This window comes from Mytilus californianus, unplaced genomic scaffold (assembly GCF_021869535.1).
Source record: "Mytilus californianus isolate M0D057914Y unplaced genomic scaffold, xbMytCali1.0.p SCAF_1, whole genome shotgun sequence".
Lineage (NCBI taxonomy): Eukaryota > Metazoa > Mollusca > Bivalvia > Mytilida > Mytilidae > Mytilus > Mytilus californianus.
Genome location: NW_026262581.1, coordinates 25,026,061 through 25,041,457, shown reverse-complemented (window position 1 = coordinate 25,041,457; position 15,397 = coordinate 25,026,061). Strand labels below are relative to the sequence as shown.

General features: G+C 31.8%; 3 protein-coding genes and 1 long non-coding RNA gene across 11 annotated transcripts in view; 2 read left to right on the top strand and 2 right to left on the bottom strand.

Annotated features, from left to right (window-relative positions):
• The window catches only part of LOC127717769 (uncharacterized), a 222,782-nt gene that overhangs the window by 7,471 nt on the left and 199,914 nt on the right, over window positions 1–15,397 (bottom strand). For 2 of the 3 annotated variants that reach the window (XM_052223581.1, XM_052223603.1), the window contains one exon: window positions 1,792–1,933. The exons of the other annotated variant lie outside the window; for it this stretch is intronic. In XM_052223581.1, coding sequence (XP_052079541.1) covers window positions 1,792–1,933 — 142 coding nt within the window. The remainder of the gene's footprint in view (window positions 1–1,791; window positions 1,934–15,397) is intronic. 3 annotated transcript variants of the gene reach the window in all.
• Window positions 1–15,397, top strand: part of LOC127717738 (uncharacterized) — a 383,100-nt gene that overhangs the window by 178,102 nt on the left and 189,601 nt on the right. The gene's annotated exons all lie outside the window — the stretch shown is intronic.
• The window catches only part of LOC127717695 (tripartite motif-containing protein 2-like), a 169,230-nt gene that overhangs the window by 12,171 nt on the left and 141,662 nt on the right, over window positions 1–15,397 (top strand). Inside the window, exons 1-2 of one of the 4 annotated variants that reach the window (XM_052223466.1) lie at window positions 4,013–4,138; window positions 8,168–9,338. The exons of 1 other annotated variant lie outside the window; for it this stretch is intronic. In XM_052223466.1, coding sequence (XP_052079426.1) covers window positions 8,186–9,338 — 1,153 coding nt within the window. In that variant the 5' untranslated portion in view covers window positions 4,013–4,138; window positions 8,168–8,185. Of the gene's footprint in view, window positions 1–4,012; window positions 4,139–8,167; window positions 9,687–15,397 lie in introns of those variants that run through there. 2 more of the 4 variants (XM_052223474.1, XM_052223458.1) reach the window with 2 other exon arrangements.
• Window positions 13,090–13,333, bottom strand: LOC127717810 (uncharacterized). Its single transcript, XR_007989425.1, has 3 exons — window positions 13,294–13,333; window positions 13,218–13,252; window positions 13,090–13,141 (listed from the first exon to the last, which is right to left on the bottom strand). It is a non-coding gene; the product is annotated as an uncharacterized LOC127717810 (long non-coding RNA).

The window sequence follows — 15,397 nt, the reverse complement described above, 5'->3', positions numbered from 1 at the left end:
AAATCTAAATACACGGTTAGATTTGGCATATCAAAGAACTCCAATAATTCATTTTTGATGAAATCAAACGAAGTTTAATTTTGGACCCTTTTGACCTCAATATAAACCAATTTGATAGCGAAAGAACCCCATATATTCAATTTTTGTTAAAATCAAACAAAGTTTAATTTTGGACAATTTGGACTTTTATGTAGACCAATTTGAAAACTGGACCCAAAATTAAAAATCTAAATACACGGTTAGATTCGGCAAATAACAAATAAATAAATGTGGTCAAAGATTTTACAAATCTAATGCGCCATACTGTGCAATTAAAGATTACTTCTTGAAATTTTTCAATATTTGAAATTTGAAAAAAAAAAAATATTTGAAGAATAATTCTTTATAATTTCTGAAATCTGAAATGAGAAAAAATTGACCCCCCACAATTTCTTTTTACCCCCCCCCCCCCCTTTTTTCCCTCCAAAAAATTCTTTCCCTCAAGATATGGTCATAATCTCAATTCAAATGTCCAATGGAGTTTGCAACCATAATTACCCATTTAAATTTACCATAGTGCTAACTTAATCTATTTTATAATAAAACTTAAAATATAGTGTCAAATCTTTCATATGGATTTTTTTGTAAAAAAAAAAGATGCAACATTTGCAGATATTTTTACTGGTCTTCCTTTATAAATATGCATTTCTTTAAACCTAATTTAAAAGCAGTGTAAGGGAAGTAACCAAAACGTTGTATTTGGATTACCTCCCTTACACTGTTTTAAATTATCTTAATTGTTCATTAACCATTACTTTATACATAATTTAAAAGCAGTGTAAGGGAGGTAATTGCAATGATGTATTTGACTTACCTCCCTTACACTGCTTTAAATTATGTTTTGTACTAAAGTATTTGTCCATTAACCAGGACAACCTTGTTTTTCCCCCTTTTTTGCCCCTAATTCCTAAACGGTTTGAGCCATAACCCCCCAAAGCAAATCCTAACCATCCCTTTGTGGTATGGAAACTTGTAGTATAATTTCAGAGAGATCCATACACCATTCCACAGTTATTGTCTGGAAACTAGAAAATGCTTATTGTTGGCCCCTTTTTGGCCCTTATTCCTTAACTGTTGGTACCATAACCCCCAAAATCAATCCCAACCTTCCTTTTGTGGTATTTAACCTTATGGTAAAATTTCAAAGAGATCCATTCACTTAAACTAAAGTTAGAGTGCGAAAACCAATGTGTCTTCGGACGACAATGACGACGACGATGATGACGACAACGACGCCAACATCATACCAATATACGACCGCAAAAATTTTTTGCGGTCGTATAAAAAAATAAGGTAGGTATGTTGGTATTTCCATTTTAATTAATTTTTTCATTTTATTTTTTGCTACATTATTTTGAGTCGTACGGTGGGGTTGCTCTTGCCGTGGTCCGAGTTGTCCATGGCATTTACCCGTATTTTTAATGATTGGAATATTTCCTTTGGTTATTGGTTGGAAAAAAATTGCGGCAAAGTGATTATTTCATCACATGAGTTGCAATCAGGTTTCTTAAAACAGCTGTCATATTCACCATTGTGAACATTTATGATGAACCTTAAAAAGTAGATTTGGTCGGGTAACCGTTAACAGACATATATTTTTATTTTTGCTAAATCCATATGATTACAATTTTGTCTCACTGCTTTTCATTAATATTGCAAATTACCAGACATTTAAGACCAATGAATACGTTATTGTACAGACAGATCTTCAAAATTTATATTCAAATCTGTAAAAAGCAACACATTACTCACCTGTACTATATTGTCCATTTTTGCCTTCTATTCTGAACACAACATGGGCACCAGATTTTTGCTGAGCTTCAAACTTGATGAGGAATGGGTTGTTTCCTGGGGTACAAAACGTAGGGTCCAAATTGTTTACACAATTACGTGTCTGCCAAAATAAATCAAATAAACACATTTTGAGTGTTTCTATTAGATTAAAAAGATACATGTACAGTAGTTTGTCTGAATTGATTTCTAATAACGCTATCATGACATTTTTTATCAAGCAATGTTACCATTGTTACATTTACATGTGTACCAAATAATTTTCTATCAAAGCTTTTTTTTCGATAGTGTTATGAGCTCTTTTTCTTTTTGAGTTAACAATGAAACACCAATTTATACAAAAAATAAATGTGTCTGTCTGATTGAAATTATATTATTTAAATACATCAGGGGCCCTGGTGGCGAAGTGTCCTTAGTAGTCGAACTTCTGTATCACTTAAGCCTGTCAACACTGTGGTTGTAAGTTCCAATCCAGCAAGTGGAAAGTGCGTTCAACTCCAATCTTAATTAATTAGGATTATTAGTTTTCCTACCGAAGGTCGGTGGTTCTCTCCGGGCACTCCGTTTCTCCCACCAATAAAAAATGACAGCCACGAAATAGTGTAATAGTGCTAAACTTGGCATTAAACACCAATCAATCAATCAATCTAAATACTATTATATCGTTAAATATCTATGTTAAGGGATCTTGTCAAAATTAACTGACGATTCGCAACTCCACATATTCTAAAGAATGTCATTAAATAAATGTTATATTGATATAACAATAGAAGGATGAGGTATGATTGCCAATGAGACACTATCCACCAGAAACCAAATGAAATACCCTGTAGATGTAAACAACTATAGGTCATCGTACAGCCTTCAATGAAAAAATGTAAAACAATTCAAACGAGAACTCCATATTGATACCAATTAAATCAGATGCATATTCATGATGAGAACATGTTTATGTGATATGAATATGAACCCTGCTTTGTACTAGACTATAATTTTTTCACGTTATAGTTCACAAGGGAACAGTTCGCAGGAAGTCATTGGTTTGACCTAGCCGCAGATAAAATCCAGGATCTCCTACAATGGAAGGGGAATGTGACCATGTGATCTACAGGGGGTCGTTGAAATTTGGAAAATTGGATGCTACAAAAAATAAAGGTGCTAGCATGGCAATACCAAATAGATGATAAGAGTATGCAACAATTGACAGAGTGATTGGACAAGACAATCATATATTAGTGATGTTTTCAACTTGTTATTATAAAAGATTGAACCAAACTGACTGCGCACACATGCATGCTGAATGTCAAATTATAATTTTAATTTTCAGCTTTTATTAATGTTTGAAACTCAAAAAAAAATTTAAATTGAATTAAAGTTTTTGTCCTAATCATTGTTTAAATGCCCCTTTCAGATTTGTAATTTTGCAGCAATTGTGCACTGAAATCTCAGTACCCTCTTTAAACTGACTTAAACTCTGCCTATTTCTGTGTTTAAAATGTAAATTTGGACTTGCAATGTTTAAGTAAACCTCCAAACGAAACTGACAAGAAAACTAACCAAAATATTTTTGAACATCCTAATGTAGAAAATCAATAAATGTTTACACGGTTTCCCTGTTAAACATTTCATAACTAACTTTCTATAATCTAAACATCTTAGGAAAATTGAAAAATAAGCTTAATTTTAAGCATGGAACTGTGTGAATTTCAGTTCAGTTAAAAGTTTGTTATATATCATATATGTGTCTGGAAAAAAATTGTGTACCTGTACTGAACAGGTATAATATGACACATAGAAATTGCATGTACATCTTGATATATGAATCTTATCAGCTTCACTATATACAACAATTGATAAATACAGGATCAAGTGAAACTTTAAAAAAAATATGGAAACGTTAATTTTCACACTTTGTCTTTTGCAGAGATGATTTATTTTTTATGTGTTTTTTTTAAGAAGAAAATTTAACTCTAGCACTTAACATCCAATAACTATTTTAACTGTTTTTAAACATGTCAATTGTAGAGTAAAATATGTCATGTTTTTTAAACAAAAATAAACAATCCAATTCATGCAATTTGATGACAAATAATAAATACTTAAATCCCTCTACAAAGGTACAATTATTGTCAATCAATACCACAACTATATGTATATTTGTATGCATTAGTATGACGGATTTTAAACATTATCACTGTCAATCTGGATCAAGTATAGACAAGTTCTTATTAACTTCCTGGTTGAAGGGTATCTAAGGAAAAATGTAGAAATGTTAAAAGATCTGATGAGATTTTTGTCAAGAAAAAAGGTATGGAGGAAAAATACACTATTTTCATTTGACAGTGCAAGAATTTTGATTTACATAATAATAATAATAATATAAAAGTCTTATTTTAACACACAACAGACATTTTGGTGAAAAAGGACCAAGGTCACATTACAATAAGAAATAGAGAATACATGTATCACCTGTAATAAGGGGACGACAATGTAATTCTGAGGGTGGAGGGTGTGGCAAATTTGATATGGTCAGAATATTTATTTCTAACTTAGGCAAAAAGATTTTTTATATTAACTCAGACCAGGGCCAGAATATTTATTTTCTGCTCGTCCAAAAAGTGACACAAAAACTGTCTCCCCTCTCATAATCAAATGATTGTCCCCTTAAGTAATTTAATAGATCACCTTTTTATTAGAAAATATATGCAATTTCAAACAAATAAGGCTGTCAAAATAATCTAAAATGTTTATTCTATTGTAATTTAAAAATATAATAACAATCAGGGGTGCATCAAGTGTTCTAGGAATTGGGGGCTTATTTTTCAAAATTGTGAATTATCTGCAGAGCGCAGTGATACAAATTTTTTTTGAACAATTTTATGAAATAAATGATATTTTATATGGTCAAAGAGACCCCTAAAATCCTCCACTGACAATACTTCAGCATAAAAAAATGAAATTAACACCTATAAAATTTATACTTCTTAGGTGCTTCTCTGGATTTTATGTCACTATTATATACATGTACCTATGTAAATCTGGCGAGCAAAGCAAACCATAATTATTTTGAACAATATTTTGAACGTTTTGAATAACTTATGGTTAGTATATTTTTTTCATGTATCAAATTTTTCATTAATCAAGCTAGATTATCATGATTATCTATTTCCAACTAAATTGGGGCAAGAATATATATTTCCAAAAACTGTTGGCAAATAATAATACCCAGTATGAGACAGTTCTGTCAAATGGTCTCAGGAGTGGCGTTCACAAACTGTTACCATCAAAATACTCCAAATTAGTCCTAAAAATAGTCAAATATCTCCTGTAAAAATGGTCGAATCAAAATGTTGGTACAATATGGTAGACTACACATGATGGAAAAGTATCCTACGAAGTATGAGAACTTTCTGTAAAACAGATTCAGAAAAGTTGGGTTTACAAGGAGTTATTGTTACAATACTAAACAAAATGGTCAAAGTCCCATCACTCCCAACACAAGAGGCTCTCAAGAGCCTGAATCGCTCACCTGTATTTCAGAGGAGAAGATTTTTAAATGTTAGCAAACTTGATGAACAAATTGTGTAAAATTGTCTTTAAAGGGCAATAACTCCTTAAGGGGTCAATTGACAATTATGGTCATATTAACTTTTTTGTAGATCTTACTTTGCTGAACATTATTGCTGCTTACAGTTTATATATATTTATAATAATATTCAAAATAATAACAAAAAACTGCAAAATTTTGTTGAAACTACCAATTCGGTGGCAGCAACCCTACAATGGGTTGTTCTATTCATCTGAAAATTTCAGGGCAGATAGATCTTGACCAATTAAACAATTTTACTCCTGTCACTTTTGCTCTAAAAGATTTAGTTTTTGAGATATAAGCCAAAAACTGCATTTGACCCTTATGTTCTATTTTTAGCCATGGCGGTCATGTTTGTCAATGGATACAAACTTCGGATACAATTTATAAACAAGATACCCTAAGAAACATTTAGTTAAAGTTTGAAGGTATTTGGCCCAGCAGTTTCAGAGGAGAAGATTTTTTAAATAGTTTACGACGACGACAGACGATGGACGACGATGGACGCCAAGTGATGGCATAAGCTCACATGGGGCCTTCGGGTCTCGGTGAGCTAAAAAAAAGTCAAATCAAACAGTCAAGAGAATATGACAACAAAAAAATCCTTTCAAGTTTGAAAACTCTTGTCAAACAGTCTCAGGGGCCTTGCTGGCCCAGAGGTCTAACTCAAATCTTAACTGACTAGGATTGTCAGTTTTTTTGCAAAGGTCGTGGTCATCTCCGAGCACTCCAGCTTCCTCAACCAATAAAATAATGGCAGCTATGGAAAAGCCAATACTGTTGAAAATCACTCAATCAATTATATGGTCTCAGAATATAGAGTTGTTCCAGATGAACAGATTGGACCATTACCATATATGTGTGGGAGCATCATTGGTCGGGTGGTCTCAGTAGTCCAACTACTGTATCACTAGCCTGTAAACACTGAGGTTGTGAGTTCAAAACCCCCACGTAGCAGGTGCTTTAGACTCCACTCTTAATTGATTAGGGTGGTCAGTATTCCTGTCGAAGGTCATGGTTCTCCGTGGACACTTTGGATTCCTCTAATGATAAAAACTGAATGCTGCGAAATAGCACAACAGTGTTGAAAGTGGCGTAAAACACCAATCAATCACTCGATAATTTACCCTGCAGCCTGGCGCAAGGAGAAACTAGAACAGTAAAAGTGACACCACCAAAATTCAAACTTGATCTGTATTTTGTGGTAATAAGCATTGTGTATAAGTTTCATAACATTTGGTTGAGGCAAACTTAAGTTAGAGAACTGAAACGAAAAATTCAGCAATTTGTCCATTGTAAACTGCCACAAATATTTTCTTTCTCTATTTGAACTTTACACGTATATCTAACAACTAAATTATTTTCATTTACCTGTGTTTAAAGTAATTGCAAATGGCTGATATTTTTGTTCAAGCATATGGTTTTTCTTAAATTGTTTAACATTTCACATCGGTGTTACATGTTACTTTAATTATTCTTCCCTTAGTTTATTTATTTTGTATTTACATTGTATCATAGATCAAATTTATTTGTTCAGTGTATGTTCACTGGTGTTAATATGTCTTTTGATTGAGTTAAGCCATTTCAATTGATATTTTATAGTGTGTCTTTCTATGTTGTGATGTTACACTATTGTTTCAGATAAGGGTGAAGGTTTGCAACCATTAAAACGTTTAAACCCGCTGCAATTGTTTGCACCTGTCCTAAGTTAGGAATCTGATGTTCAGTAGTTGTCGTTTGTTGATGTGGTTCATAAGTATTTCTCGTTTCTCGTTTTTTATATATAAATTAGACCGTTGGTTTTCCCGTTTGAATGGTTTTACACTAATAATTTTTGGGGCACTTTATAGCTTGCTGTTCGGTGTGAGCCAAGGCTCCGTGTTGAAGACCGTACTTTGACCTATAATGGTTTACTTTTATAAATTTTGACTTGGACGGAGAGTTGTTTCATTGGCACTCATACCAAATCTTCTTATATCTACAACTCTAAAACAGTTACAGTGACACCACCAAAATTGTGTATAAGTTTCATAACATTTGGTTGAGGCAAACGAAAGTTAGAGAACGGAAACGAAAAATTCAGCAATTTTTCCATTTGTAAAGAGGCATAACTCTTGAACGGTTAAAGTGACGCCAACAAAATTTAAACTTGATCTGAGTTTTGTGGTAATAAGCATTGTGTATAAGTTTGATAACATTTGGTTGAGGCAAATTAAAGTTAGAGAACGGAAACCAACTTTGGGACGTATGGACGGACGGATGTATAGACGGACAAGGGTAAAACTTAATACCCCTCCGCTACAGCAGGGGCATAAAAATAAACTCATAAGATATATTACATAAAAATATTCAGTTAGTATGGATCTCTAATTTTTGCAAAAAAACAATGTTTAGCAGTAATTTTTCATTTTTCTCTTTATCAGTAAAGGTGAAAGTTGGAGAAATTTTGATTTTTTCTGCAATGCGACTGATTAGCTCTTCCTGTCAGGATATTGGTCTCAAAGGGATATTTCAAAACTTTTTCTATAAAAACCTTTGAGAGGTTCCTACCTTTATCTGGAGACTTGACACACAATTTTAATATCTTATGGCATACAATCTATCTCATATTCCACTGCTATAGAAATACAAGCAACAATAATTTGTTTATACATTTGTCTGCATTCTATATGAATATCAATAATTCATGAAAAAAAAATATTTTCACAATTTCACATCAAAATAAAATATCTTTTATGTATTTTGCAGGGGCTATTTTAAATCAAGATGCCATTTTCCCAATCCATAAAGCGAGCCCAAGTTCCTAAACCTTGTGAGTTGTGTGAAACTGACACAAACATTAAATGGAGATGTGTACAATGTAATACACTCATGTGCGAAAAATGTAAGAAAATTCATTTAAAAGTTCAAACATCAATCAAGCATGACATTGTTGATGTCAAAAGTTCAGAAGCGAAACAAGAAATGGAACATACCATTATTACTGACAATATTCCCTGTCAGATTCACAAGAGGAAGTTGAATTGCATGTTTTGCAGAACATGTGACAACTTAGTATGTCCAGAATGTATAACTGATTCACACAAAAAACATGACCTAGATTCAATTGATAAAGTGTGCAATGAAAAAAGGAGAGAACTAAAAGAACTAGAATCTAGATTTTCTAACACATTTACACTTTGTAAAATTGAAGACAGTAAAGTTATTGATTTTAAAACCAAATATGAACAATTTTTCTCTGAATCTGTTCAGAAAATTAATCAACAAGAAAAGTTGATCATAGATGAAGTCAGAAAATATGCTAAAGCACTTAGAGAACAACTGGAAAGTGAAAAGCAAAGAATAGAAAAATCTATCACAGAAAAAGAGAAGAATATTGCAGAAGTGAAAGAAAATTTACTTAATAAGCAAAGCAATATACAAGAAATATTAGATTCAAATCAAGCAGCTAAAGTGTTCAGTACTTATCCAGAATTCAGTGAAAAAGAAATTCCAAATGCATCTTTTAAGGCCTTTCCTGGGGAAACAAAAGATTTCTTTCCTACAAAGGAAAATTTGAAGACCATTTCCAACTTATTTGGATCACTTCAAAAAACTAAGCTACCAAAGGGATTGCCAAAAGTGAACTTAGATGTAATTAACAGTTATACTACAGATTTGATCACCGTGAATAGAGTGTTAATACAGGATGACACAACAGCATGGATTTCTAATTTTAGTAAATCTACTCTGTGTAAAATTAACATTGATGATACAATCAAAACTGTTAAAGAGATTTCAGTTCAGGTTTATGACATGTCACTGACAGACAATAATGATGTTCTCCTGTCTTTGTTTGGCAGTTCTGATGTCAGTCTGTTAACAACAAAGACAGGAGAAATCAAACCTTTCCTGTCTGTGCCACCACTGTTAACACGCGGTATACATGTCACTAAACATAATGAGATTATATTGGGTGTTAAGGAGAGGGGTGATTCATACAACCCAACAAACAAAAGTTGTAGGAAAGTTATAATCTTTGGGATGGATGGGAAACAAAAACAATCATATGAGTATGATAAACATAAACAGAGATTATTTACTGTCCCTATTATAATTACATCTAATGTTAACAATGACATACTGGTTATAGATAGTACATCCATTGATGAGAGGGTGGTGGTTATAGACAGGGAGGGACAAGTTAAGTGGACCTATCAGGGACTGCCTCAGGTTAATTCAGGGGATAAACTATTTCATCCAAGAGATATAGTAACAACATCAGAAGGTCATGTTATAGTGAGTGATGTTAACAACCATGCATTACATGTCTTGTCAGGGGAGGGAGATCTACTGACATGTAAAGTTATGAAGGATCAGGGGATTATATATCCATACTCACTGGATATTGATACCAAGGGACAGTTATGGGTGGGATGTCATTCTGGGGGTGAACAAAGAACAGATGCCAAACTACATGTAATGAAGATGTCTTTTTAATTCAATATGAATTTAAAAAATCATCAATAAATATTTTAATTACTTACTTAATTAGCACTTATAAATTACCTAAATATTAAGAACTTAAAATTATTTACTGAAAGATAAGGAAATGAATGAATGAAAGGAGAAGTGAGGAAGTAACTAAGTTGTTCAATTATCCTGTATTGGGATGGAGATCTTGTGACATGTTAAGTTAAGAATGATCAGGCGATGAAAAATTAACATTGAAGACAGTTAATTGACAGTTATGGGTATAATGGGATTTTGTTAGTTATGATAAAATGATGCAAGACTTTATGTCATTCATCAGGTTCATCTAGTGTCTTTTTAATCAGCATTAAATAAATTAAAAACTTTAAGAATTATTTTCAATTCCTGACTTTTGTTACTTTTTATATATATGTATGTAGGTAAATAAAGGAATTTATGAATATTCATGTTCATATGAATGAATTAGATGTGGAAAAATCATTAATTAGACAGCAACCAACAATAAAAGCATACCAAAAAGGGTATAACATGTCATAATATTTATAATCCTGTGAATACCCTTCACTTTGGGGTTTTATCAACATATTCAAGTCTAATAAAACACAACTCTTACTTGGATAACTATTTACTTCGATATGTCAATGTGACAATTCTTTCATGAATTCAACAAAGCTTACATCAGCGCCCTATGTCTTTTCTTAAGGCAAACAAGTCAAAATTTTACAATGTCAACTGATACTACTCGACCTACAAATTTATTGAATTAACATTTTAAATACTATTCAAGATGCTCAAGTTACCATCTAGAAACACTTTTTCAAAATTGTTCTCTTTTTTTAGTAAGAGTGACCTTGACCTTTGATCTATTGATCCCAAAATTGATAAGCTTCTATCCTTTTGTATATGCAAGATGACTAGAATGGTAAAATATAAGGACTTACATTTGTTGATTTAGATAAAAGTATAGAAGCATTTTTATACATAAATAAATATTAACATGATTAAGGGATATTGTGGTTAAATTCATGATTTAAAATCCAAACATCATTTTATAAAACACAATGCAAAAGCTGCTGTTCTACTTATTGATAAATATGAGTTTATGTTACTGAATACATATATGCATGAAGGATAGTCAGTGAATATTTCATATAAATATATTCAATTTATTGTATATATAGACATATTTGTCTCTCATTGAAAACCATTTGTTGACAATGGTACATGGACGGAAAGTCACAAAACTGATAGGACAAAAAATCACAGTTAACAAATCTACTTTCGTTTGAATATGAAAGTAATTAACTATTATTTAAATATGAAAAGAAAATTATTAAAATTGTATCTTTTTTCAGAATTTTTTTTTTTACACTGGAAAATTGTTCATAATCATTATTAAATGAATTATTATAAATTTCTAATCAAACAAAGCCTGAAAGGACACATGTATATGTAACTTGATGCAGGCACTTTCATGAATTAAACAAGACACTTGTACAACTTGTTTTCTTATCATTAATTTCATCATTATCAAACATTTAACATTATTTGTTTACAAAGTTGTATCATGTATAATTATTCAGGATAAAAACAAAAACTATTTTTGAAAATAGGTCTTTTAGTTATCATTGTTTATAAAAAAAAAAAAATCTGAAGACTGAATTGTGACGTTTTGTCCTGTGACTTTTATAAGAACTGCTTTTTATCTGTGATCTTTGTCCTGTACCTTTCTGTCCTATATTGTTGACAACTAGATGTCTTTTGGATTTAAGGATGTTCTTAGGTGAAATTAAAAAAATCTAGAAGTTAAAATTGATACTATAGTTTGGAAGAGCATAACTTAAGGAACAAAAAAAGCTAAAAATATTGATAGGTTCTGGAGCTCCTTTTTGAGATATTTGAGTTTTAAAAAATGGCGGGAAAAGGCTGACTCGGACTTTTACCTTGTATTTGCATTGGTATTATTTGGGTCTCAAATCGAAAGAAAAGAAATCTAAAATCTGCTTAAATTTTGGTAAATGACCTTTTATAAGCTATTGAAGTCTTATGTGAAAAGAAAAATGGGTGTTATGGGGCAAAATATTTTACCCTGTATCGTAGGAAAAAAACCAAGGAATCCGAACATCTGACAAAAATTCCTAAACCTGACCTAAGAACATCCTTAAGTATTATTTGGGTTACTGTCTCTTTGATGTAAGGACCACAGATACTTTTATTCAAAGTATTATTATCCATCGTATATACATTTTTGTGTATTCAGTCTTTAATGATTTCAGTTCAAATGCAACATATAAACCATTATAATACCTACCATGACTGGTGGATTTGAGGTGAACTTCTCATAAACTGTAACCTTAGCAATACATTTTGGAAAATACAAAGTTTTAGGCTGTATACACAAGTATTCATATGCTGATAATGTTTTGATAGTATCCACTTCTACAGTACAGTTTAACAGCATGTCCGCAAACCATTCAATCTGTAGGACATTGTGGACCAGAATGTAGGTCATACAATTTTCTTTCGTCCTTAATGTCACAACTACAATGAAAAATTCAATTTAGTGAAATAAGATGTCTATAAATACATATTGTATATAATTATTGTAACTAAAACATTTCATGTATTTTGTATATTTCTTCAATAAAATTCCAGTGGTTTAATAACAATTGTCATGCCATCCAATTTTTTTGTTAAGCTATAAGTACATGAAATCTGTACTATAATTGATTATGTGTTTTGTGCACTGAAAGATCACAATGCCAGTGCATGACAGATGCCACATGTGGAGTAGGATCTGCTTACCCTTCTGGAGCACCTGAAATCACCCTGGTTTTTGGCGGGGTTCGTGCTGCTCAGTCTTTAGTTTTCTACGATGTGTTTTGTGTAATGTTGTTTGTCTTTTGAATGTTTTTTGTGTTTTGCCGTGGCATTGTCAGTTTGTTTTCAACTTATGAGTTTGAATATTCTTGTGGTATCTTTTGCCTCTCTTTTGTAACATAACTTTGGTGTCAGACCATCATATTTCCCAAATAATACCTTTGTGATGTGTAATACAATTTTCACAAAGTTACCTTTGTGATGTGTAATGTAATTTTCCCAATGTTACCTTTGTGATGTGTAATATAATTTTCCCAATGTTACCTTTGGGATATACAATATAATTTTCCCAATGTTACCTTTGCGATATATAATATAATTTTCCCAATGTTACCTTTGGGATGTGTAATATAATTTTCCCAATGTTACCTTTGGGATCTGTAATATAATTTTCCCAATGTTACCTTTGGGATACCGGTATGTAATATAAATTTCACAATGTTACCTTTGTGATGTGTAATATAATTTTCACAATGTTACCTTTGTGATGTACATGTGTAATATAATTCTCACAATGTTACCTTTGGGATATGTAATATAATTTTCCCAATGTTACCTTTGGGGTATGTAATATAATCTTCACAAAGTTACCCTTGGGATGTGAAATATTTGGCCCCATCCCCTCAGTCATGGTCTATTGACTTTTGAAATTTTTTCATAGTTTACATGATTAGGTCAGTTTAAGGGAAAACATTGATGCTAAGTCTATGATATTTGGTATGCAATTTTATAAGTATTGGCATATCTTATTTCCATGGAGATTATTTGGTCCCCGCCCCTCATTCATGGTCTATTGACTTTGAAATTTTTTCATAGTTTACATGTTAAAGTTTGTGATTAGGTCAGTTTAAGGGGAACCGCTTATGATAAGTCTATGATATTTGGTATGCAGTTGTATAAGTACATGTATTGGCACATCTCATTTCCATGGAGATTAAGAGAAGTTGGCCAGGAACTTGGCCCTTTCCCCTAAGTCATGGTCTAATAACTTTGAAATTTTTGACAAGTTTAACATGTTAACATAGTAAAGTTTTTGATTAGGTCAGGTTAAGGGGAACTACTTGGAGAAATGCAATTGTATTAGCATTGGCATATCTTATTTCCAGGGAAATTATTAGTCCCTGAATCTTAAGTCATGGTTCAATGACTTTGAATATTTTGCATATTTTACATGTTAAAGTATTGCTATTTTAAATTCAACATTTGCATTTTACTATCAAATTACAAAGAGGCGAGACACATCTCTGTTTCAACAGTTTATTCTTTAATAACATTTTGTACTTCTTGTTGAATGAAATGGCTGAACTTTACCTGGTACCCCACAAGTAAGTGCAGTAGCTTAACTTTACATGGTACCATACATGTCAGTTAGAAAGATAGATGAACCTTACCTGGTACCCTACAAGCTGACAGTGCAAGAAAGGACAGTAAGGCGAAAATTGTTCCTAAATATTCTGTCATTGCTTCTGAATCACATATCCACATCTGTTCTCAATATGTCAACACAATATTTCCTATTAAATAAAAAAATAAACATTTGCAGATGTCATGTCATTAAATAATGTGTAATACGAAACATGGCTGTATTTTTACATATTTATATTTAGACTTGTTTATATATATATATATATATATATATATATATGAAAACCACGTTCAAACCAACTGGTTCAAACCTATGATTGCGTTGGATAAAAACCGCAATTTTTATACGTGTGCATGCAAAACAAATTTCTTGTTAGAGGGGTCTAAATACAGCACAAACAACATTTTCCAAAAGACCAAAAAAGTGAAAAAGTATATTTTAACAAAACGCATTTGACTAACAGGTCGAACAACAAATGTTCTTAAACCCTGCTGACTGCCATTGGCATTGGCCAAATAAACGGATCACCGATGTAATAAATGGATCTAAATTATAAATTTAATACTAAACAGAAAACAATAAACTTGCGGAAAAGATGGTATACCGCAAACAAAAGGTGCAAAGGTTTTTGTACACCATATCCGGATTTCGACAATTAATGTCTCTTCAGTGATGTTAGGAATCGAAACGGTATTTGGAAGGCCATATAATTTACCTTAATTTAGAATAGACTTGAATTTTTAAAGAGTCAAAATAGGATGAATGGATCATATACACCCGAAGGCAAATATAATACAAGCCCAAATGAAAAAATATAAACAAGTCTAAATTGAAAACAACGTTCAAACCTATGATTGCGTTGGATAAATACCGCAATTTTTATACGTGTGCATGCAAAACAAATTTCTTGGTAGAGCAGTCTAAATACAGCACAAACAACATTTTCCAAAAGACCAAAAGAGTGAAAAAGTATATTTTAACAAAACGCATTTGACTAGCATTATACATGTTATATATATATATATATATATATATACTAAAAAGTATAGCCTTATGGGAATCTGAGGTTCTAGTAGTCCATTCTTTATGTGCCTGTAACAAGTCAGGAGCCTGTAATTCTTTGTTGTCAATGGTTCATGTCTGTGATGTATTTGTTTTTCGTAAATTGTATTGTTATTAATTTGGCCGTTAGTTTTCTCCTTTGAACACTTTCAATTGTTTCACTGGCCTTTTAAAGATGACTATAAGGTATGGGTTTT